Source organism: Babylonia areolata, chromosome 21 (genome assembly GCF_041734735.1).
Source record: "Babylonia areolata isolate BAREFJ2019XMU chromosome 21, ASM4173473v1, whole genome shotgun sequence".
In the NCBI taxonomy this organism is placed as follows: Eukaryota; Metazoa; Mollusca; class Gastropoda; order Neogastropoda; family Buccinidae; genus Babylonia; species Babylonia areolata.
In genome coordinates, this window is record NC_134896.1 from 57,986,954 (window position 1) to 58,012,201 (window position 25,248).

General features: G+C 47.2%; 1 protein-coding gene across 1 annotated transcript in view; it reads left to right on the forward strand.

The window, feature by feature from the left end:
* The first annotated feature begins 824 nt into the window (after window positions 1-824).
* LOC143296688 (receptor-type tyrosine-protein phosphatase epsilon-like) overlaps window positions 825-25,248 on the forward strand; it is a 40,062-nt gene continuing 15,638 nt past the window's right edge. Inside the window, exons 1-16 of the mRNA XM_076608720.1 lie at window positions 825-984; window positions 1,400-1,564; window positions 3,310-3,405; window positions 4,500-4,631; window positions 14,920-15,051; window positions 16,845-16,937; window positions 17,374-17,479; window positions 17,729-17,865; window positions 18,271-18,695; window positions 18,922-19,009; window positions 19,775-19,851; window positions 20,443-20,479; window positions 21,840-21,937; window positions 22,482-22,610; window positions 23,405-23,556; window positions 24,195-24,330. Coding sequence (XP_076464835.1) covers window positions 825-984; window positions 1,400-1,564; window positions 3,310-3,405; window positions 4,500-4,631; window positions 14,920-15,051; window positions 16,845-16,937; window positions 17,374-17,479; window positions 17,729-17,865; window positions 18,271-18,695; window positions 18,922-19,009; window positions 19,775-19,851; window positions 20,443-20,479; window positions 21,840-21,937; window positions 22,482-22,610; window positions 23,405-23,556; window positions 24,195-24,330 — 2,163 coding nt within the window. The remainder of the gene's footprint in view (window positions 985-1,399; window positions 1,565-3,309; window positions 3,406-4,499; window positions 4,632-14,919; window positions 15,052-16,844; window positions 16,938-17,373; window positions 17,480-17,728; window positions 17,866-18,270; window positions 18,696-18,921; window positions 19,010-19,774; window positions 19,852-20,442; window positions 20,480-21,839; window positions 21,938-22,481; window positions 22,611-23,404; window positions 23,557-24,194; window positions 24,331-25,248) is intronic.

Here is a 25,248-nt window from a genome sequence, read left to right on the forward strand (position 1 = left end):
AGAGGAGTGTGTGTGTGTGTGTGTGTGTGTGTGTGTGTGTGTGCGTGCGTGCGTGCGTGCGTGTGTGTGTGTGTGTGTGTGTGCGTGCGTGCGTGCGTGTGTGTGTGTGTGTGTGTGTGTGTGTGTGAAGGTATGTTAGTGCAAATGTATATGTGTGGGGGTGGGTGGAAGTGTAGGTGAGAGAGAAAGAGTGAGAGACAGTGTGTGTGTGTGTGTGTGTGTGTGTGTGTGTGTGTGTGTGAGGGATAGAGAGAGGGAGAGAGCTTGTTAATATGAGTGTGAACACTTACACGTCTTTGGAGCGGGAGAATGAAATCAAATTGTGACTGTACAAGCGTACTTGGGGTAGGAGGATGAGGTGGGGGAAATTGAATGGGCGTCTGTGTGCAAGCATGGATGTATGTAGGGAGTGGGTGGGGGATACACGTATGTGAGCATGTGTGTGTGTGTTAAAACATTTTTGAGATATTGATATTAATGAAATTTGGTAAACTGATTTGTTAAATATGTTCTTTTTAAATTCATATCATTGGTTTTTTCATTGTTTTTTTTTTTCTTCTCAGATTAGATTTCCTAGTGTTGTTCAGTTAATATTTATTCAAATGGTCGCGAAAATGTCAGTACAAGAAAAAGTTAATCGGACAATAAATGTGCCTGTGTGTGTGTGTGTGTGTGTGTGTGTGTGTGTGTGTGTGTGTGTGTGTGTGTTTCTGTGTCTGTGTCTGTGTCTGTGTGTGTATATACATGTTACAGTCAATGTGGCACAAAACAAGACATACAATCAGAGCAGCATCTATCCAACCCAACTCTCCAACTCCTCCAGCATGGCAGCCAATGGTGACACGAGCGGAAGGTTTCCCGCCAACTGTATCCACACTGACATCAATGACACAAACCACCCGTGGTGGGAGGTGGACCTGGGCAGGACGTACCCCGTGTACAACATGGACGTCTGGGCACGTCAAGAACCTAATGCAGAACCCCGTAAAAATGGACAGATTGAACTCATTGTTTTTCCTTCTAACCTCCATGTTTTGTCCAACCTGGATTCCACCAAACATTCTCTCTCTCTCTCTCTCTCTCTCTCTCTCTCTCTCTCTCACTCTCTCACTATGTATCCTCCCTCTCTCGTTTCTCTTTCTCTACTCTCTCTCACACACACACTCTCTCTCTGTATGTGTGTGTGTGTGTGTGTGTGTGTGTGTGTGTGTGTGTGTGTGAGTGAGTAACTGAGTGAGTGAGTGTGTGTGTGTGTGTGTGTGTGTGTGTGTGTGTGTGTGTGTGCGCGCGTGCGCGCGCGCGTTCGATATGTCGAAATATTGCACATTCACATGTGGCTGTGCGTTTATAGAGTGTGTACACGTGTGTTTTATAATTTGATTATCAATGATATGTTCAGTTAAAGTCAGGCTGTACTCCAACATCAGTGTGGACGGCCAGTGGTGTGCATCAATAACTTCCATCCCCAACAACACCAGGAAGAAGGAAGTGACGTGTCCTACCATCATGTATGGACAGACAGTCCGCTTCACCAGACTTACCTATACCGGGAACGACAAGGAAGGTCACACACTGAATCTCTGCGAAGTGCAGATTTGGGGTTTGTAACAAACGTGCATACAAAATTCTTGCCTTTGTCTTTCTGTCTGTCTGTCTGTCTGTCTAGCTCTTTTTCTCATACACACACCCACACACATAACACAAGCACACACAGATACAGTCACAGACACACATATAACCTCCCCCCCCTCCCGTACCCCCCCCCCCCCCGCACACACACACAGAACAATCCCCCCATTTCCACACAGTCATGATTCTCAGGGACCTTAGAGAGGGAACAGGCAATCTGATGTTGTCACGCGTTATATTATGTAAACATGACAATTCAGTCATCTCCACAACTGACTGAAAGATTTATAACAGAATTTTATGGGTTTTTTTAACATACAATACGTCGAATGCACGAAGTTAATTGACTTCCTTGTGACAACTCAGAAACTAACATTCCTGACCTACCAGCCACCGTGGCGAAGTGGTTAATGTCGTGGACTGAAAACTAGGGGGCAAGGGTTCGTACCCCTTCAGAAGCAAACAATGTTACATTCAATCCACGGCCTGTTCCTTCCCGGACATGAATGTGCTGTGCGCTCAAATGGGAAGAACGGGACCACACAGCTGAATGTCATGTACTTGACGGAGGCATCTTTCGGAGGGCTGCTCGTCGGTATTGGCAGGTTGATGTCGAGGTTGGAGGTAGTGTCGGCTTCCACAGTCAGGGGATGATGCTCACTCAGTCTGGATCTATGACGATGTGATTACTGTCATCAGTAGTTGGCACGAGCAGTGTTTTACTGAAGACTGCTGTAATGACTCAGCAGCAGTGCAGTGTCTGCCCTGGTGTGTGGCCTCATGGTGACTTGAAATTGATAGACCATGAGGCAAGGAGATGAAATGATTAAGAAATAGTAAAGAGTGCTAACTCTCTCCATTCACAAGGTGCACAACTTCAAGTCAATGCTGCTTACGCTACCAATTCAATTTGCACACAGGTAAATGAAAGGTACATTGGACTAAGCCCAGACCTCATTGTTTATTAATTTCAAGTCGAAAAACCACTGAGGCAACCATGTGTTTGTTCTGTATTGTCCGTGTGTTCTGTGTGGCTTGTTCAGGATTAAAGAGGCTGTGCCAGTCTTGAATAAAAGCCATTTCTTCTGTCATTGCTGCTGTGTGCAAAAAATTAATGTCAGATGATCGGTATAAGGACAAGTTCGGCGATCCTTTATATATATATATATATATATATATATATATATATATATATATATATATATATATATATATATATATATATATATATATATATTCTTTTTTTTCAGGAAGTATTTGGGTTTGTTCCAATGCACCTTTTATTTACCTGTGTGCTGGCTGAATCAGTAGCGTAAACAGCACTGACTTGAAATTGTGTACCTTGTGGATGGAGAGAGTTACCACTCTTTACAATTTGTTAATCGCTTGATTGGTTGTTTTTTCTTCTTCCTAATTCCCGATTTGTTTACTGTGGGAAGGCTTATGCAGTTGATAAGCTAACACATCATGTCACTTAAAATTCCGGACACGAGTGACAACACGGAGACACTTCATTGTATGGTGCATGTTGAGAAAAACTCCAGAAAGAATCATGTTGAAGAACCAAACAAACAACCAAACACAAAGGAAAGAACAAGAAAAAGAGTGATCCATGAACTGCATGCACCTGAAGTGAAAAAAGACAATTTCTGCTGACCATGTGTGTTGTGTTGTGTGCAGACTGTCAGGCTGGGTGGTACGGGCAGCAGTGCAACATCAACTGTTCTGCAGGATGTGAGGACGTCGTGTGTGATCGTCAGACAGGACACTGTTCAGGTAACTGTCATTGGTGGAAACTTCGTATTAAAAATACAAGAAATCAAGAACACCTGCTAGATTGCATCAGCTTTAGAAAAAGTAAAACATTCTAAGCACACACACGACAGAGAGAGAGAGAGAGAGAGAGAGAGAGAGAGAGAGTATGTGTGTACTGTGCAACGTTATGACGTTTTTCTTCATCTATCTTTTTATATAATTAAAACGGCAGCATGAATGGTTATAACTAAAAAGGAAATAGTTGTTTTGCTTCTTGTCTTCCACAGTGATGCGAGCACTCCATCTCTTCCACATGCTTTACCTGTGTAATCTAGTTGTGGCACCAGCAATGTCGTTTTCTCTTCTTTCAGCAGTCAGTGCGTGTTTTTCCTCTTCAGACAAATCAACATCATTAACAGTTTCGTCAGCAGATTCATCACCATCCACAGACACAAAACACTGCTTCTCAACTAAGAACAAGATGCACTTCATCTTCTTTTGAAAGTTTACACCAGGGCATTGAATAGTCTTACGCCTCTTGTAAAGTTAATGTGTTCGATTAATCTTGCACCACACCTAACTCTTGATTCAACATGACCACACATACCTTTAATACTTTTGTGCAATTTACCTTTAATACCACTCTTAAACAAATAGACGAAAGAAGATTTATATTGATAAAATCTTATGCTTTTTCAAAGTCTCCATTATCAAAAGGTTTATTGAACAATTTTAAGAAGTCCACGACAAGGCTATTTGCATTTTTCATAACTCGCTTATGATGCCATCAGGACCAGCTCCTTTTTGTTTTCAGGTTCCCTTGGGGTTAATAATATCTTTGTTTTTCGATATAGGACGATCGAGAGACAGACAGACAGAGAGAGACAGACAGAGGGAGTGTGTGTGTGTGTGTGTGTGTGTGTGTGTGTGTGTGTGTGTGTGTGCTTGAGAGAGAGAGAGAGAGAGAGAGAGAGAGAGAGTGTGTGTGTGTGTGTGTGTGTGTGTGTGTGTGTGTGTCTGAGTTAGAGAGTGAAAGAGAAAGAAAGAGAGAGGGTGGGGGGGTGGGGGGTGGAGAGATGTTTCAGACATGACATGACTTCCCTCCCTGCTTTCAGAATGTACAGCTGGTCTCTACGGTCCATCCTGTAACAAGGAGTGTCCGCCCCTTTGTGTGAACAACACATGTAACCAGACCACAGGGCATTGTGCTGCTTGTCCTGATGACTACCGAGGAGATACGTGTTCTGGTATGGTGTCATCTGTGTGTGTGTGTGTGTGTGTGTGTGTGTGTGTGTGTGTGTGTGTGTGTGTGTGTGTGTGTTTGTGATGTGTATGTGTGTTTATGATAAGTGTGTGTGTGCGTGTCAGGTCAGGTCAGGTCATTAGATCTGCTACTGGTAACCTGAAATCCAGTACAACCTGTTCAGGGTCAGATTGTCGGCGACTAAACCGGCACTCTCACCGCTCCCTTCAGGGACTGGTGAGGCAGGTGGCTAGACACCCTTATGGAATTAAAAACGAGATCCATAAAAGGGCGTCGGCTCAGGAGAGCCACCGACGGCCATCAGCTCCACCGTGCTGTGTGCATGCCACACGCAGTTGGCCCCCGGGGTGTGTCTACCCATCCATGCGAAGTCTGGATCCGGTAGAATCTGCAGAAGAAACCTATCGGTTCAACAGAGAGGAAGGCGTTTACAGCAACGCACTGTGGAGTGCAGAGAGCAAGATGAGACACCGAAAGGATATCTTGGTCATCCACTGCGTCCGTGCTCATCCTCCAGTCGTCTCGACTTGCCACTGGAAATTGGTGGACCCAGACGAGAGAATGAGGTCGACGTTGCGCAACTCCTCTTCACTTTAAACAAACTCATCGCGCAAGTCATTAGTCATCCTTACTGACCTTTCATCCTTCATCATTTCATCACCCCCAAGTCCTGTGGCGACAGGCGAGCGACGAAACGACAGGTGTGGGTACACTGGCAGTCGCAGCCGCAGACCTGCACGCAGGCGGCTCAAGCCATAGGGTCGTTCTTCATCGACAGGAGCAGTGATGGAGCTCGGCAGTCGTCTGAGCGTCTGAGCAGCCCTCTTTAGGAACGCACTGCTCACCTCCCTGGCATGAGGAAGGGGCTAGAAAAGGTGCCCTAAAAATTGCCTGCTCCATATCACCCTGGCTGGCATACCGCGGCTGGCGGGGACCCTACATCAGCGGTCGAAACAAAGAGAAAGAAAAGAAAAAAACAAGGATCGTTCCTCTCACCATTGGTGCTTGGAACATAAGGACTCTCCTGGACAGAGATAACGCGGACAGACCCCAAAGGAGAACGGCACTAGTTGCATCCGAACTCGCCAGATACAACATCGACATCGCAGCCTTGAGGCTTGCAGGCGAAGGCGAGCTCTGTGAACGGGGATCTGGTTACACCTTCTTCTGGAGTGGACGAGGAAGCAAAGAGCGACGTGAGGCTGGCGTTGGTTTTGCAGTAAAAACAGCACTTGTCAGCAAGCTAGCTGAAATCCCAAAGGGAGTCAACGATAGGCTTATGACCATGAAACTCCCACTGGCATCTGGCCAGAAGCATCTCACCATTGTCAGTGCCTACGCCCCAACCATGACCAACCCGGATGAAGTGAAGGCGAAGTTCTACGAGGACCTTCACTCTGTCATTGCTGCTATCCCTAAAACAGACAAGCTCATCATTCTTGGGGACTTCAATGCTAGAGTTGGCTCTGACTACATCTCCTGGGATGGAATAATTGGAAAGCATGGCGTGGGCCACTGCAACCCAAATGGATTGCTTTTGCTTCAGACCTGTGCAGAGCACGAACTGCTGATAACCAACACAGTTTTCTACCTCCCTACCCGTAACAGGACGTCATGGATGCACCCTCGCTCAAAGCATTGGCATCTCATCGATTATGTCATCGTCAGGAAAAGGGATAGGCAAGATGCACGTGTAACAAAGACCATGTGCGGCGCCGAGTGTTGGACAGACCATCGCCTTGTAGTCTTGAAGCTGAATATTCGAATCCAGCCCAAGAGACGCCCCCAAGGCCAGAAGGCTCCAAATCGGCTCAACATCACTAAGCTGAAAAACATCACCATCAAACAGACCTTTTTGGAGCTGCTGGAAGATCGTCTGGAATCCGCCTCTCTGGACAACCAGAATGTGGAGTCTGACTGGAGGACCCTGCGTGAGCTGATCTATAGTACAGCTTCAGAGACCCTGGGACCCATGACCAGAAAGCACAAAGACTGGTTTGATGAAAACTGTGATGAAGTCAAGCAGCTTCTGGATGAGAAACGCCGTCTGCATCAAGCCTACCTGAGCAACCTAAGGTCCACATCAAAAAAGGATGCGTACAATGCCATCCGCAGGACTGTTCAGCAAAAGTTACGTCAGATGCAGGATAAGTGGTTGAGCGACAAAGCCAATTAGATCCACGGATATGCTGACAGGCACGATATGAAGAGGTTCTATGATGCCTTAAAAGAAGTCTATGGTCCCACATCCTCAGGATCATCCCCCCTCCTCAGTGCAGATGGGAATACCTTGATCACCGAGAAGGAGAAAATTCTCGAACGATGGGCTGAGCACTTCAACAGTGTCTTAAATCGCCCTTCCTCCATAAATGATGAAGCCGTAGACCGTCTCCCACAAGTCCCCATCAACGAAGCACTGGACGATCCGCCAACACTTCTTGAGACCCAGAAAGCAATCCATCTATCCAGTGGTAAAGCACCTGGCTCAGACTCCATACCAGCAGAGGTCTACAAGGATGGAGGCACTGTGCTGACTGATAAGCTCCATCAGCTGTACTCACTCATGTGGAAAGAAGAGACGATCCCCCAGGATTTCAAAGATGCATCTATCATTCACTTGTACAAGCGAAAGGGGAACCGGCAAGCCTGTGATAACCATCGGGGCATTTCCTTGCTCTCCATCGCAGGCAAGATACTTGCCAGGATCCTACTAAACCGCCTCACAGCACACCTTGACCAAGAACATTTGCCTGAGAGCCAATGTGGATTCCGGAAAGAGCGCGGAACCACCGACATGGTGTTTGCTGCAAGGCAGCTGTAAGAGAAATGTCAGGAGCAAAATGCTGCTCTGTTCTCCACCTATGTCGACCTCAGTAAAGCCTTCGACACCGTGAGTAGAGAGGGACTGAAATGAAATGAAATGAAATTATGGTGCTTAGAGCCTCGCCGACCACTAAGGCCATCTCAAGGCTATCGCTGCGTCAATAACTACTACAAGGATAAAAAAACAACCAATTAAAACGAGTCACCACTTCAAACTTTCCACTCCAAAGTTAAAAAAAAAACTTCCATAGTTTAAAACCTTCAAATCTGGTTAAAAAGGTTCACTTCTTTTAAGAAGTCCATCAGCGCCCACGGAGGGACATCACGAAACAAAGTCTTTAAAGAAACCGCCGTGTAATGTCTGTGTCTAACGTCATGCAGATCCCAACAATCAAAGAGCACGTGTTTCACGGTGAGAGGCTCGTCACAGGGAATGCATCGAGGGGCCTCTTCCCCCTTCAACAAGTAAGAATGAGTAAAAAAAGTGTGCCCCGCGCGCAGTCTGCACAGCACAGACTCCTCCTTTCTGTTCTTCACCCCCGAAGGGAGGGTCTCTTTTAGGTCCGGACGGATCTAGAAGAGCTTGTTGTCCGTCTGGGTGTTCCACTCCTCTTGCCATAGATCCTTAACGTAGGTGTTCACCTTCCGCTTCATGTCTGTATATGGCACAAAGGATCTGGACAATTCTTTCTTTACAGCGTTCCTGGCCAGCAGGTCCGCCCTTTCGTTACCACGAATGCCAACATGTCCTGGAACCCAGGCCAACACAACCTCGTATCCTTTCTTCGTTGCAAGAGTAAAAGTTTCATAAAATTCCAGCAGTTTGGGATGAGTGATATTCCTGCAGGCGATCGCCTCCAGGGCTGACAAGGAGTCGGAAAAGATCATGAATCTCTTTTGTTTTGAAGAGAGAACCATTTTTACCGCCAGAACCAGTGCGGTCAGTTCCGCGGTGTACACCGAGCTGTCAGACAGGATGTGTTCCGTTGAGGGCCGGTCAGGAAAGGCGGGACAGAACGCAGATGCGGCGACTCCGTCCTCTGACTTGGAACCGTCAGTGAAGATGCTTTGAAAAGTGGGGAATTTGTGGCACAGTTCCGAAAAGTAGGTTCTGTAGGCCAGAGAACTGGTGGTGTCCTTACGGTACGAGGCCAGATCGAATCGGACCTCAGGTGTTGTAAAGGTCCACGGAGGGCTGTCAGGGAACTTAGAGAAATCCGAGATGCCACTGACATCCAGATCGGCCTTTTCTAAGTGCGGCTGAATGCGGAGTCCGAGAGGAGGTATGCAGTTTGGGTTGTCTGTAAATTTCTTATCGAAAGGGTTGTTGAATACAGCGTCGTAAGCAGGGTTTGTAGGTTCAGAGAACAATTTCAAATAATAATTCAGGGTTAGCTTCAGTCTGCGGTTGGAAAGAGGCGGTTCCCCCGCCTCTGCGTACAGGCTGTGCACAGGGGTGGTGCGGAAAGCACCTAAGCTGAGACGGAGCCCTTGGTGGTGTACAGGGTCCAACAGTTTCAGGTAGGACGGTCTGGCCGAGCCGTATACAACACTTCCATAATCCAGTTTGGACCGGACCAGGGCTCTGTAGAGGTGCAAGAGAGTTCTCTTATCAGCACCCCAGTTCGTGTGTGCCACAACTCGGATGATGTTCAGGGCTTTTAGGCAAGATATTTTCAGCTGTTTAATATGGCTGAGGAAGTTCAGCTTCTGATCAAAGACGACCCCTAAAAATCTGGCTTCCTTGACCGCCGGGATGGTGGATGTTCCCAGACGGATTTCAGGGTCCGGATAGAACTGGCGAAAATTATGAAAATGGATGCATTCAGTTTTGGAGGACGAAAATGTGAAGCCATTCTCCTCTGCCCAACACTGGATTTTGTTGACGCAGAGCTGAAGCCGTCGCTGGATGCTGGCGTAAGTGCTGCCGGTTGCATATAAGACAAAATCATCCATGAACAGCGAGCTGTCCGATCCTTTCTGAACGGATTGAACGATGTCATTAATTTTGATGCTGAAAAGAGCCGGCGACAGGATGCTCCCTTGCGGGACACCCAGCTCCTGCTCGTGAATGTCGGACAGGGTGGTGCTGACTCTCACCTGGAATTGTCTGTCTTGTAAAAAATTGTGGATGAACTGAGGCAGGTGTCCTCGGAAGCCGAGCTTGTGCAAGTCCGAGAGAATACCAAACTTCCACGTGGTATCGTAAGCTTTCTCCAAGTCAAAAAATATGGCCACCACATGCTGTTTGTTCATGAAAGCATTTCTTACAGTGGTTTCCAGACGAACCAGATGGTCAACGGTAGAGCGATGCTTGCGGAAACCGCACTGTTCTTTCGCCAGAAGGCCGTCGGTCTCTAGTTTCCACATCAGTCTACCGTTGACCATCTTCTCCATCAGTTTGCAGATGCAGCTGGTCAGTGCAATTGGGCGGTAGTTGGAGGGGTTCGAGGGGTCTTTTCCCGGTTTCGGCAGCGGGATTATGAGGGCTTTCCGCCAGGAGGGTGGAAAGAAGCCTGTGACCCAGATGTGGTTATAAACTTTAAGCAGGGTGTCCAGACAGGTTTGGGGAAGGTGCTTTAAGAGTTTATAATGGACCTCGTCCATTCCTGGACAGGAATCCGTACAGGTCTGAAGGGCAGATTTAAGTTCATTCATTGTGAAAGGAAGGTTGTAATTCTCTGTGTTGTCGGAAAAGAAGTTACATGGTGTTTTTTCTGACAGGTTTTTGGTTTTAAGAAACCGAGCAGATTTGTTAGCAGATCTCGAGTTCTGTTCTATTGTGGAGGCAAGCAAATTGGCAACTGCTTTCTTCTCTGTGACCAGAGCGTCTGAAAGTTTCAGATGATGAAAGGTTGGGCATACGTTTTTGCCCTTAATTTTTTTTAAAACCCTCCACACTTTCTTCTTGGGTGTGTTGGAGGTTAAGGAAGAGCAGAAATCTCTCCATGACTTCCTCTGGCTCTTTTTAAAAACATACCTGGCTTTCGCCCTCAGCTGTTGATGGGTTCGAACGCTATGGGTCTCTGGTCTCCGAAAGACGCGTCGCTGCGCTCTCTTCCGAGACTTGCGGGCCTCCCGACATTCCGCGTTGAACCAGGGCGTTCTAGGGACCTGAGGCTTGGAGGTAGACGATGGGACTGCTGCTTTGGCGCAATCTAAAACGATCCGAGTCAGAGTGTCAGCAGGGTCCTTGCTTTTCAATACTGTTTCTTCCTGCAGCTCCGCTCTTATCTTCTTGGTAAAAAAACTCCAGTCTGCTTTGTCATAGTTCAGGTGGTCAGGCAGAGAGTCACCTTCTCCATCTGTGGGGCGGAGGACGACAGGAAAGTGGTCACTCCCGTGCAGATCGTCGTGCACTTTCCACTCGTAGTCCAGGACCAACGATGGATCACAGACCGACAGATCTAAACACGAGAGCTTTCCAGAGGACAGATGCAGGTAAGTGGGAGACTTGTCGTTAAGACAGCACAAGTCCATGTCAGAAAGAAGGTTTTCTAAGAGAAGACCTCGGGCTGATGTCATCTCATTTCCCCAGAGCGGGGAGTGTCCATTGAAGTCGCCCAACAGTAAAAACGGACGTGGGAGCTGGTCGACCAGGTTCATGAGGTCCTGCCTCAGAACACGGACGGAAGGAGGAAGGTAGAGAGAGCAGGCAGTGATGGTTTTCTCAAGCGTGACTCTGACTGCCACCGCCTGTAAAGGGGTGCTTAAAAGAACTGTACTGTATAAAAGGGACTTGCAAATAAAAAGAGCGACACCTCCCGTCAATCCCTCTTGCTTCGGTTGAGCGGGTTTAAAAACGGAGTTAAAACCAGAGAGAGATAAAACCTTGCCATCTCTTTGCAGAGTCTCCTGCAGCGCCAGCACTGAAGGTTTCAAAGCACGACAAAGCAGCTGGAGTTCCTGAAAATTGGCGTGGAACCCCCGGATGTTCCAGTGGATCACTGCCATTAAAAAAGGTTAAAAAAAAAAAAAAAAGCAGCAGCCTATTCCATCGCTACCCCCCTGCTCCTCTGCTTGCAGTGGCTCAAGGGCCGCCAGGATGGAGTATTTATATTTCGAAATAAATTTTTCGGATTCCGACCGAGTCGGAATATCCACCACCTCGGCCCCTCCCGATCCCGACGATGCCGCAACCCTCCCCTCCTTGAGTTTTGGAGGTACGGGGGATTTCCGGCCACTTCCGCCAGCCCGAGGGCCAGGCAGACGAGAGGCGGGGCGAGGGGTGCCGGGGGGTCGGGAGGTGGGGGGGGCGTGGGGGGGGGCGGGAGGCGGATAACGTGCCTCCGCCCGAGGCTTTTCTCTCCCGCCCAGCAGCCCCTGAGGACTGCCGCACAGGATGGGAAGGGGTGGACACGGCGCCTCCACCCAAGGCCAACGGTTCTAACAAGGCGGTAAAGTCGTCCGTCTGCGTTCCTGTGGACGTCGTCTGGACCGCGACGTCCACCATCCTGGGTCTGACGACAGAGGCGTAAGACACCTTAGGCGACGTGGCCTCCACCTGTTTCCTTGCCTCAAAGAAGGAAATTTTCTGTTCTGTCTTGACTTTCTGGATTTGTTTTTCTTTTTTCCAGGCGGGGCAGTCTTTCGATGAGGACGGGTGGCCACCTCCGCAGTTCGCACACCGGGCTGCACTGACGCAATCGCACTGGTGCGCCGCCTTTGAACAGGTGCCACACGCCTCTTCCTCCTTACATCGGTCTCTCACGTGTCCAAATTTCTGGCACTTAAAGCATCTCAGAGGGGACGGTACATACAGGCTTACATTGACTATTAGGTATCCGACCCGAATGTCCTTGGGGACATCCGGGCAGCAGAAGGTGAGGAAGAAAGTGTTGGTCGGGACTCTGTCCGACCCCTTCCTCACCGTCACCCTGTACACGTCGGTCACTCCCTGAGAGGACAGCTCGCTCTTGATCTCGGCCTCAGACACACCTTTCAACTCCGGGCATCTGATAACTCCCTTTGAGCAGTTGAGACCTTTGTGAGGGGAAACCTTCACCGCCCTATCCACGAAAGTGGTCGCCTTGAGAAGGAGCTGTGTCTGCCTTCTGGACTCTGTCTGCACTAAAAACGCTCCGCTCCTCAGTCTCTTAATGGACTTTAGCGATCCTGCCAGACACTGAAAGCCCTTCTGGACAGCGAAGGGGCTGAGAGCCGACAAGGACTTGTCGTCATCAGCGCCCTCCATCACAAGCCACGATGGCCAAAATCCAGAGGTCTCAACGACCTCCGAATCGGAGTCTGAGTCGTCCGTTCTCTGCCGCCGTCTTTTACCAGAGTTAGGGGTGTGTGATTTTTTGGAAGTCATGTTGAAAAAAAATGTGAATTCATCCCTCCCTTACCCACCCACCATGGGGTCCAACTTAGGGGCCAGGGTCAAGGGAACACCAGCTTGACCCCTTCCAGGTTTCGGGAGGGATATACGACCAACAGTCTAGCTCCAACGTGTTCCCCCCCGATCATGCCCAGTTCCCGGGGACAGAGAACCGAGCACTACGAGGGTTACCTTCGTCAGCCTCTAAACTGCCAGTCTTGACCCAGCCCCATGAAGGGGTAGCCGATGGACACACACGGGCCAATGTGTGCCGCCTGTCTTAGGAGAGGTCCGAGCCAAAGGGATGTGTTGAGAGCAGCGTGCTCTCTCAATCCCCAGGATCTCATTCCCCTCCATCACAGGTCGCGCCGCACGGCAAACACGGCGGGCCTGAAGAAGGCCGCAGAGAAAAAAAGAATGTGGAAAAGAAGGCTTGATGGGGAGCTGAAGACAGAAAAGAGGCGGTCAAAAGAAGAATAGAGAACAGCGAAAGGGACAGTGGGTTACGTTTAGTTTGGGCCTCACTCACGACCTGTTCGGCATGGGAAGCCCTATCAGGAGCATCAGTACAAAACCACCACTTATTCAGCCCTGACAGCTACGATGGCTATGTAGGCTGTCAATTAAGACCTGGGATCAGAGCACCAAACCCCAAGAAGCACTGATGCCCCCGCCGACATAGCTCGCTCGATCACTGGCCACTAAGCCTCCCGACCACGACAAGGTAGTGACCCTCCCGGGAGTGGGTCAAGAAAACACCAGCCTGACCCCCTCCAGGTTTCGGGAGGAGAGAGGGACTGTGGAAGATCATGGCCAAGTACGGATGCCCTCGGAAATTTATTTCCTTGGTCAGCCAATTCCATGAGGGCATGCAGGCTCGAGTCCAGGACAATGGCGAAACATCTGCTCCTTTTGCTGTCAGAAATGGTGTCAAGCAAGGCTGCGTCCTGGCTCCAACACTGTTCAGCCTCATGTTCTCTGCAATGCTTACTGATGCCTTCAGAGATGGCGATGTTGGAATTGGCCTAAAGTACTGAACAGATGGCAAGCTGTTTAACCTCAGAAGGCTTCAAGCAAAAACGAAGGTCATGACAGACATCATCAGAGACTTTTTGCTTGCTGATGATTGTGCCCTCAACGCTGGATCTGAAGCTGACATGCAACTCAGCCTTACCATCAGCACGAGGAAAACTGAAGTTCTCCATCAGCCAGCCCCAGGGAAACCCCACGTTGAGCCCAACATCACAGTCAACAGTCAGAGACTCAGTGCGGTGGATCGGTTCACATGCCTTGGCAGCACACTGTCACGAAAAGCGACCATCGCCGATGAAGTGAACGTCAGGATTGCAAGATCAAGCGCAACTTTTGGTAGACTATGCAAATGTCTGGAACAGAAGAGGCATTGGTCTTGAGACCAAACTAAAGGTCTACAGAGCAGTAGTTCTCCCCACACTACTGTACCCCTGCGAAACTTGGACAGCGTACCAACGACACGCCAAGAAGCTGAACCACCTCCACACAACATGCTTCAGGAAGCTACTGAACATCAAGTAGCAAGACAGGACCCCAGACACGGAGGTGCTTGCAAAAGTCACCCTTTCCAGCATCTTCACCATCCTGATGCAGTCCCAGCTTCGCTGGGCTGGACACGTGGCGCGCGTGCCAGACCATCGGCTGCCCAAAAGGCTCTTCTATGGCGAGTTGCAACAAGGGAAGAGATCACACGGAGGTCAGAATAAGCGCTTCAGAGATACTCTGAAAGTCTCTCTTAAAGCGTTTCATATCAACCCTGACTCCTGGGAGGAATCTGCAGTGGACCGTGACAAATGGCGCGCTGCTGTGCACAAAGGCGCCAAGTTGTGCGAGGCCAACAGGACTGCTGCAGCTGTTCAGAAGAAGCAGGCCAGAAAGTCACGGGCAAACAAGCTCCCTGACAATGATATGCCTGTCTTTGTTTGCCCCAACTGTCAGCGAACATTTCGTGCGCAGATTGGACTATTCAGCCATCTGCGCATTCACAGATAGATTCATGAGCACCCCACCACCACCACCACCCTCCCCCCATCCCCCAGCTGGATGACAATGATGGTCATCATCGATCTCGATGGACACACCACCACCATTACAGAATGTAAAGTCCGTTTCCACGGAGCTTCCTGTAACGAACCATGCCAGTACCCGTGTCTGAACGATACATGTATCAAGGATTCAGGACTGTGTGAAGCTTGTCCTGGTAACTTCCAAGGAAACACGTGCTCTGGTATGTTGTTGTCATAATGTAATCTTTGTGAATTTTAGAACGTGAGTGATAATGCGTGTGGAGGAGTGTGTGTCGGAGAAATGCAAGTGGCACACAAAAGGCAAAAGACAGAAGAACAGAGAGAGAGTCATTTCTTTATCGTCTTTTCACTGTGATTGATATTAGATGTGTCATGTGTGTGTATTTGTATATGGGAGGTGGGGGTGGGGATGGGGGTTATACAGAGAAAGGATAAACTAGAATAGTGGGGTCATCAGTTCGTAAATATAAGTGTAACAGCAATTAACAACAAAAATGAAATGAAATATCTGTGGGTCGCATCATAGAAACACTCCTGTTGGACTATGTATCAGGGATTCAGCAATTTCGACTTGGTTGGACTTTATTATTTAATCATATTTTGTTCTGAAAAAATACTAACTTTACATGACTGTGGACACTAAAATGACCTGTTTATCACATACACAACAAACATATTTGCTAAACTTTGTCTTGAAAGTATTCAGTCTTATACGAGACACCAGAGAGGATACCAATCTATACAAGTACGATGGGAAATCCATCGTTTTTGTTGTGGAATTTCAGTTGTAAACCCCTTTGCCTTTGGGTATGAAATCCTATCGTCAGTATTAGCTTGACATCTGCTCCACATTGAAGACTCGAGCTGTCTGCAATATTCTGAAACTGATTGGTGGATGAATATTCCAAATTCTAAATTCTTTGTGCACCTTTTTTTGCTGCCCTGTATGTAGTCAGAATGTGTGTGTGTGTGTGTGTGTGTGTGTGTGTGTGTGTGTGTGTGTGTGTGTGTGTGTGTTGATACATGTGTTTCTCTCAGTCAGTATCAGAGTGTCTGTTTTCTTCAGCATGTAAGCCCAAGTCAAGTGTCTAGATGTATACAACCAGTTGTATGCTGAACATTGGGTTGTTCCTGTGAAAAACATGTGCTTTTATATTTAGGCATGTGCGCGCGTGACCTGCAACTGAGACAATTTCTGCTGACCATGTGAGTTGTGTTGTGTGCAGACTGTCAGGCTGGGTGGTACGGGGAGCAGTGCAACATCAGCTGTCCTGCAGGATGTGAGGACGTGTGTGATCGTCATTCAGGACACTGTTCAGGTAGCTGTCATAAGTGGAAACATCGTGCTCAAATTACAGGAAATCAATAACACTGCAAGATGGCATCTACTTTAGAAAAAGAATATTTTTCCAAGCACACACACACACACACACACACACACACACACACACACACACAAAAGCCTTCGTGAGAAACGTCAGCTCCGCACCCAACCATTTTCCGTTACTCTACCGATGTGTGATGTATGAAATCCTATCGTCAGTATTAGCTTGACATCTGCTCCACATTGAAGACTCGAGGTGTCTGCAATATTCTGAAACTGATTGGTGGATGAATATTCCAAATTCTAAATTCTTTGTGCACCTTTTTTGCTGCCCTGTATGTAGTCAGAATGTGTGTGTGTGTGTGTGTGTGTGTGTGTGTGTGTGTGTGTGTGTGTGTGTGTGTGTGTGTGTGTGTGTGTGTGTGTGTGTGTGTGTGTGTGTGTGTGTGTGTGTGTGTGTTGATACATGTGTTTCTCTCAGTCAGTGTCCGAGTGTCTGTTTTCTTCAGCATGTAAGCCCAAGTCCAGTGTCTAGGTGTATACAACCAGTTGTATGCTGAACATTGGGTTGTTCCTGTGAAAAACATGTGCTTTTATATTTAGGCATGTGCGCGCGCGACCTGCAACTGAGACAATTTCTGCTGACCATGTGTGTTGTGTTGTGTGCAGACTGTCAGGCTGGGTGGTACGGGAAGCAGTGCAACATTACCTGTCCTGCAGGATGTGAGGACGTGTGTGATCGTCATTCAGGACACTGTTCAGGTAGCTGTCATAAGTGGAAACATCGTGCTCAAATTACAGGAAATCAATAACACCGCAAGATGGCATCTACTTTAGAAAAAGAATATTTTTCCAAGCACACACACACACACACACACACACACACACACACTACACACACACAAACCTTCGTGAGAAACGTCAGCTCCGCACCTAACCGTTTTCCGTTACTCTACCGACCCCCCCCCCCCACCCTCCCCATCCCCACTCCCACGCCCATCTCCGCCCCTGCAAGAAGGTTGAGTAAGGAGCGTGTGTATGAATGTGGAGGTGGTTCTAAAGTACAAGTGTACCTTCCTTCATCACTGTTATCCTGTACAACACACACGCCCAGCTAACTACACATATGTCCTTCCATTCATCCAGCATATGTCCTTCTTTCTACGTGGTTAATGCAGTTCGGGTTATGTGTCCACAGCTGTTATAGACACCACGACAGACATCACACCTGTGATTGTTGGTGCTGTGGTGTCAGTCATCGTCCTCATTATCCTCGTCGTCTTCATCGTTATCTTCGTTAGAAGGTTAGCTCTCTCTCTCTCTCTCTCTCTCTCTCTCTCTCTCTCTCTCTTGCTTGCTGTGGATATCTCGGATCTGATGACATTGCAGATAGTTAGTTTGCTAAACGTTATGCTTTCTTCCACTACAGAGCAGATGATGAAATAACTGGTCATTGAAACCGAATGCTAGTAAAAGCATAATGTCTGTATACCTTGAATATCCAGTCACTGTTGACCGAACCTTTCATTGCCGTGGATGAACATTTCTTTCAGAAGACGACAACACAGCGCTAAGTCACGTGCTCAGGAGTCCGACACGTGCAACACGGCACAGAACAGCGGGGAACTGGGACAGCCGGAACGTGCTGGCTCCTCCCCACTGTCGTTTGCTCCAGCCATCGTCACTGGAGGTAGGGGTCACAAAGCCAGCACACATCTGTGCATACATTGTGATACAACAGGCAGATGCACGCACACACACACACACACACACACACACCAATTGTAGGGTGTCTTGTGTGTGTGTGTGTGTGTGTGTGTGTGTGTGTGTGTGTTGTGTGCTGTCTCTGTATGTGTGATTTGGTGCAAATGGTATATGAGTTATGAAGGCTTTACTTATTCTACATTTTGAGCCTCCATGATTGAGCCATAGCTCGCATCACTGCATTTATATAACTGTCAAACTGAAACAGTATTCACTTCAAAACGTCCCAGCTGAAAGGACAGATCTGAATTGATTGAGCAACACTGTAAACAGAATCATTGGTTTTATACTTTGATATTCTATAAGCTGTCAAGAATTTTTTTTTACTCAGACAAAAGGGTTGCCAAGCCCAAAGCCCAGGTGAAGCCAGAGCCCAGACCAGCCACCCAACCCACCCCTGCCCCAGCTGCACGGGACACTTACCAGAACGTTGACCTTCAGCCACAGACCTCGGCGTCTGGTTCCCCACCCACGGCCCCTGACCCGCCCGCACAGCACAGCGGAGCAGCCAGCGACGTGCACACACCCACGGCCCCTGACCCGCCCGCACAACACAGCGGAGCAGCCAGCGACGTGCACACACCCAGGTCGGAGCCACTGACTGAGGACGAAGAGCTGGACGCTCTGTGGAGTGGACTGGAGGAGGAGGAGATCTACTCTAACGACCCCTCCTACACCAGCGTCATCCGGCTTGACCAGCTGCAGGAGACCATTGTGGGCAGTCTGCGAGAGGGCAAGGTCGCTGAGGAGTTTCCGGTAAGGCTGACAGCTTGCTTCAACGTTTTGTCCATGTATGGGTTGTTGTGGTAAATCGTCATGGCATCGTGTGTGAAGCGGTTTAACAAGTGGAGCAGGCATTCCTCCAAGCTAAAAGTACATTTTGAGAAAGGTTGATGGTCTTGCACTTCTTTAAAAATGACAATGATAAGAAAAAATGAACAAGTCCAGTGCCTAACATTTATTATACAATGGCGTGTTTCAGTTCATGGCTGGACTCCAACGGTACCCAGTGACCAACGCACAAAGACAAGAGAACCGTTACAAGAATCGTTACAACGGTGTTCTCCCATGTGAGTATTTCAGCTTGATCAATGCTCAGCTTGTATCACACGCAAAATGTCGCAATTATTTGCCCATTGTTTAATTGAAGGTTGTTGTTCTTTTCTTTTTTAAAGTTCTGAGTGAAAGTATGCAAAGAACGATATAGGAATGGCTGAATTCCACATTACTGACTGTGGAATGACTGAACTGGATCCTACCACTCTCCTGTACATGGGACCACCAACAGCAGGTTGGGGCCCATTATTGATGGGACCCCCATCTAACTCCTTCGTCAACAATGAATCAGTTAAACTAATACATTGTTTCGATGGGGTGCCCAATTACTTAAAATGTGAATGCAAGCTACTGAGAGTTGTAGCCCACGTACACAGAAGAAAAAGAAGACTAGAGAGCAACATTACAAACCACGTAGGTATAACTGAAAGTTTTCTTTTGACGTATTGCACATTAATTCACACTGTTGGCATCAAGCATGTCACAAAGAAAGTTGAAATGTCATTGCCTTGGAAGGAAGGAAAAAAAACAACACCTCAATGGCTTGTATTCACATTTCAACTGACTGGGACTCCCATCGAATTATTGTCTGAGTTTAGTTAACCCACAGAGGAAGTGTCTGGGTTTGTTCCAATGTACCTTTTATTTACCTGTGTGCTAGCTGAATCGGTAGCGTTAGCAGCACTGACTTGAAGTTGTGTACCTTGTGAATGGAGAGAGCTACCACTCTTTACTATTAGTTAACCCATTGCTAATGAGCGGTTCTTCAACTGACGCAGATGACAGAAATCGCGTGGTGCTGGAACAAGTGGATGGTGACGATTCCTCAGATTACATCAACGCCAGTTTTGTCAAGGTGTGGTGTGTCCCTCCCCGCCCCTTGATCTTCACCTTGTTCCTCCCCTTCTGTTCTGGAGAGAGAGAGAGAGAGAGAGAGAGAGAGAGAGAGAGGATTAGAGAAACTTTTTGACCAATCTGCCAGAATGTTTAAGGTTTCCATCAATATTACATTTGCTCTTGCATAGTAATGGCACGATATCTATCTATACATATGTAACGGTAATATATAACAGTAATATAACGGGTTTGAAGTAAAAGTGAAGAACAGAAGAAAAGAAAAGAAAACTGCCCGAGGAAAGGGGGAATTACAAAAGACATTGACGGATGTCAGGCATGTCATCAGAATATCAATGAGAATATACACTGCAAGGGACTGAAATGGTGCATTATTCTTTTCCAGGCATGTTGTTTTCATCATATGTTAATATCCATAGCCAAACTAGTGAGGAAAAGCTATACTGGTTTTGAAAGAGAATACTAAAGCAAATACGATTTTTTTTCCAGTGATGTGCATGCTTTCATATGTGTTTGAAGTCCCTGTCAGTTTGTGCATTGTTTACCTAGTGATGTCATGAGTGACTAAAAAAGAGATACATTTATTTACCAGGGGTACAAGACTGGCAAGGCGTATATCGCAGCTCAAGGTATGTCTGTCTGTTTCTCTGTTTACCTGTCTCTGTCTCTCTGTATGTCTCTCTAGGTCTCGGTCTTTGTCTCTCTCTCTCTCTCTCTTTACCTTTGTCTGTCTCTCTGTATGCCTCTCTCGGTCTCGGTCTCTGTCTCTCTGTCTCTCGCTCTCTTTACCTTTGTCTCTCTGTATGCCTCTCTCTGTCTCTGTCTCTGTCTGTCTGTCTGTCTGTACCTTTGTCTGTCTCTCTGTACGCCTCTCTGTCTCTCTCTCTCTCTCTTTACATTTGTCTGTCTCTCTGTATGCCTCTCTCTGTCTCTCTCTCTTTACCTTTGTCTGTCTCTCTGTATGCCTCTCTTTGTCTCTCTGTCTCTGTCTGTCTGTCTGTACCTTTGTCTGTCTCTCTGTACGCCTCTCTGTCTCTGTCTCTCTCTCTTTACCTTTGTCTGTCTCTCTGTATGCCTCTCTCTGTCTCGGTCTCTGTCTCTCTCTGTTACTTTCACTCGCCGGTTAGTCGTTTTAACTTGACAGCAACAAAGCAGCATGTCTCTGTGACAACACTGTGATGACGATAGTTTTCCTCTACACACCTCACCGTCCAAGACGTGAAACAGAATGGAACGTGTAACCACGGTAAGGCTGTACAAGAGTGAATGACTCGGGTCATGACACTACTTCATTGTCTGCTAATTTCCCATGCTCCATGTCTAACACAGGAGACAGATCATTGTCTACTAATTTCCCAGGTCTCATGTCTGACACAGGAGACAGATCATTGTCTACTAATTTCCCATGCTCCATGTCTGACACAGGAGACAGATCATTGTCTACTAATTTCCCATGCTCCATGTCTGACACAGGAGACAGATCATTGTCTACTAATTTCCCAGGTCTCATGTCTGACACAGGAGACAGATCATTGTCTACTAATTTCCCATGCTCCATGTCTGACACAGGAGACAGATCATTGTCTACTAATTTCCCATGCTCCATGTCTGACACAGGAGACAGATCATTGTCTACTAATTTCCCATGCTCCATGTCTGACACAGGAGACAGATCATTGTCTACTAATTTCCCATACTCCATGTCTGACACAGGAGGCAAATCATTGTCTACTAATTTCCCATGCTCCATGTCTAACACAGGAGACAAATCATTGTCTACTAATTTCCCATGCTCCATGTCTGACACAGGAGGCAAATCATTGTCTACTAATTTCCCATGCTCCATGTCTGACACAGGAGGCAAATCATGACTCAGTGTGTGACGATATTTCATTAACCTATTAATGTCCCACGGCCCAGGCCTAACGACCGGGGCAACACAACACCCAGACAGTGTGTGACATTATTTCGGGGTGTCTGCTGTTCCAGGCCCCAGGTCCGACACCCTTGATGATTTCTGGCGCATGGTGTGGCAGGAGGGGGTCACTGACATCGTGATGCTCACCAACCTCAAAGAGGGCAACAGGGTGAGAGGTTATTCCTGTCTGTCAGTTCACACACACACACACACACACACACACACACACACACACACACACACACACACACACATTCTGACATGATATTAAGCTTCCATGACTGAGCCATAGCTCGTATCATTGCATTTATACTGTATTCACTTCAAAATTTCCCAACTTGATGATGGTTTTATTTTCATCTACTCATGTGTGTTATTTCATGGAAATCAGTGTGTCTCGCAAATCATTATTCGTGTTGTTTACTGTTTAACCGACCATGAATGGCAGAAGTGTCTCCTCTTTTAAGTTGCTCATTTTATTTCAACTCTGCAAAAGTCTCACGAGACAAATCTCGTCTGAAAAATATGGATTTGTTACGGTAAACTTTTGATCATGTTTGAAAACAGTGGTCATTCAGAAATGCTCACTGAGCCAGTATAGGACCGCAGCTGATGATACCTGAGGCTTATTTACAACTGCCTGTTGACTGTACACAACTCCAACAAAATTCTTTATTCTATTCTCGGGGTTTTACATCACATATCTGTTTCAGTCCAAGTGTCACGAGTACTGGCCAGCCAAAGGGGAATCACTCAGCACAAAACACATGGAGGTGACGGGACTTGAAGAGGAGGAGAGAGCTCACTACGTCATCAGGACTTTCAGTGTGGGAAAAACACAGGTACACCCCAAAGTCCTCCTCCCCTCCCTTATCCCCCCTTCCCCCTCCCCCCTCATTTGTTGGTTTGGTCAGCTGATTAATGTGTAACAATGTTACAAACCTCTCTCTCTCCCTCTGATGAAATCATCGATTACTGTTGCGTGCTTTTATCTCAGAACGGGTTGAGCCGATTCTTTCCCGCTCACCCCATCTCTCTCTCTCTCTCTTTCTCTCCCTCATCTCTGGTTGCCAAGGTAAAAGCTTGAGGCCTATTAAAAATTCATATCGGAACAGTGTGGTCAATTCCACATTGCATAATAATCATATTCATAAGAAAAGCTTATAGGTACAAGAAAGACAGGTTCTTGTGTCCAGTGATCATCAGTCGTAAGTATAAGTGATAGCCATGGTAAGAACAAAGACTGAAAAACGAGTCATGGCGAGGGGTAAAGATTCAAGGTCACAACGTGACATTGCAGGGAACATGACTTGTGACTTCTCATCAAACCTGACACAGTCATTGGATGTGGTCTGAAACCAACAAAACAACAACAACAAAAGAACAACACAAAAGTCAAGAACACTTGCAACAGTCAAGGTTAGAAGTTAAAGGTCAAGGTCAGCATAATGTTAAATTAAAATCTCCTGTTGCAAGGTGATTGTCTTTGCTGTGCCCTTTTTTCAGTGTTCCTGTGCTGGACGAAGTTGACACTGACACGGGAGTATGAAGGCCTTGCTTCCCTTGTTTCCTTGCCTGTGTGTGTGTGTGTGTGTGTGTGTGTGTGTGTGTGTGTGGTGTGTGTGTGTGTGCACAGAGCGAGGAGAAACGGCAGGTGAAGCAGTACCACTACGTGAAGTGGATGGACCACCATGTCCCCACCACCACCCCCCTCGTTGACTTCTGGCGTTACATCAGAGCACGTGCTCCCCGCACGCCCACTGCCCCGCCCCTGGTCGTGCACTGCAGGTGGGCAGTGAAACACGATGCTTTGAGCGTTGTAACATTGCACACCCTGGTGGCTAGTTTGCAAGTGCTTTGATTCGTAGCACAACATCCAGCATTATATAGATATATTCCTTTTAATTTCATAATCATTGTTTTTGTTGTTGCTGTTGTTGTTGTTGTTCTCCTTCTTCTTCTCAGTAGCAGTAGTAGTAGTAGTAGTAGTAGAAGAAGAAAAGAAGCGAAAGTCTTCCATGGATGCTGAGACAGCCCTGCATATTTGCAGAACTTGAACGCATCCTCTGATTTCATTTGCCCTTAAAAAAGAAAGAAAAAGTAGTAGTAGTAGTAGTAGTAGTAGTATCACAATCATTATTGGTGGTGTTATCTAAATCATGATAGCTAGAGTGCACTATCTAAAACAAGGGATGTTGAACATGTCATGTAGTAGTAGTAGTAGTAGAGTTGTAGTAGTAGTAGTAGTAGTCGTAGTTGTAGTAGTAGTCGTATCACAATCATTGTTGTTGTTATCTAAATTGTGATAGCTAGAAGTCTAAAGCAAGAGATGTAGACTACGTTATGTAAAAAAAAAAGTTTTGTAAAGCACATGTACAATGTAAACCAACGCACCTGGAGCGTGACGTGACGGCCGTGGTGTGCAGTGCCGGCGTGGGCCGAACAGGGACGTACATTGCCCTGGACATCCTGATGGACCAGAGTGAGGGGGAAGAGGAGATCTCTGTGTACGGCACTGTCAGCAACCTGAGGAAGTACAGGTGTTACATGGTGCAGAACAAGGTACTGGTTACCGTACAGGTGTTACATGGTGCAGAACAAGGTACTGGTTACCCTACAGGTGTTACATGGTGCAGAACAAGGTACTGGTTACCCTACATGTGTTACATGGTGCAGAACAAGGTACTGGTTACCCTACAGGTGTTACATGGTGCAGAAAAAGGTACTGTTTACCTTACAGGTGTTACATGGTGCAGAACAAGGTACTGCTTTACCTTACAGGTGTTACATGGTGCAGAACAAGGTACTGTTTACCTTACAGGTGTTACATGGTGCAGAACAAGGTACTGTTTACCTTACAGGTGTTACATGGTGCAGAACAAGGTACTGGTTACCTTACAGGTGTTACATGGTGCAGAACAAGGTACTGTTTACCTTACAGGTGTTACATGGTGCAGAACAAGGTACTGGTTTAACGTACAGGTGTTACATGGTGCAGGACAAGGTACTGTTTACCTTACAGGTGTTACATGGTGCAGAACTACAGGTGTTACATGGTGCAGAACAAGGTACTGTTTACCTTACAGGTGTTACATGGTGCAGAACAAGGTGCTGTTTACCTTACAGGTGTTACATGGTGCAGAACTACAGGTGTTACATGGTGCAGGACAAGGTACTGGTTTAACGTACAGGTGTTACATGGTGCAGGACAAGGTACTGGTTTAACGTACAGGTGTTACATGGTGCAGAACAAGGTACTGTTTACCGTACAGGTGTTACATGGTGCAGCACTACAGGTGTTACATGGTGCAGAACAAGGTACTGATTACCGTACAGGTGTTACATGGTGCAGAACAAGGTACTGGTTACCGTACAGGTGTTACATGGTGCAGAACAAGGTACTGCTTACCGTACAGGTGTTACATGGTGCAGAACAAGGTACTGGTTACCGTACAGGTGTTACATGGTGCAGAACAAGGT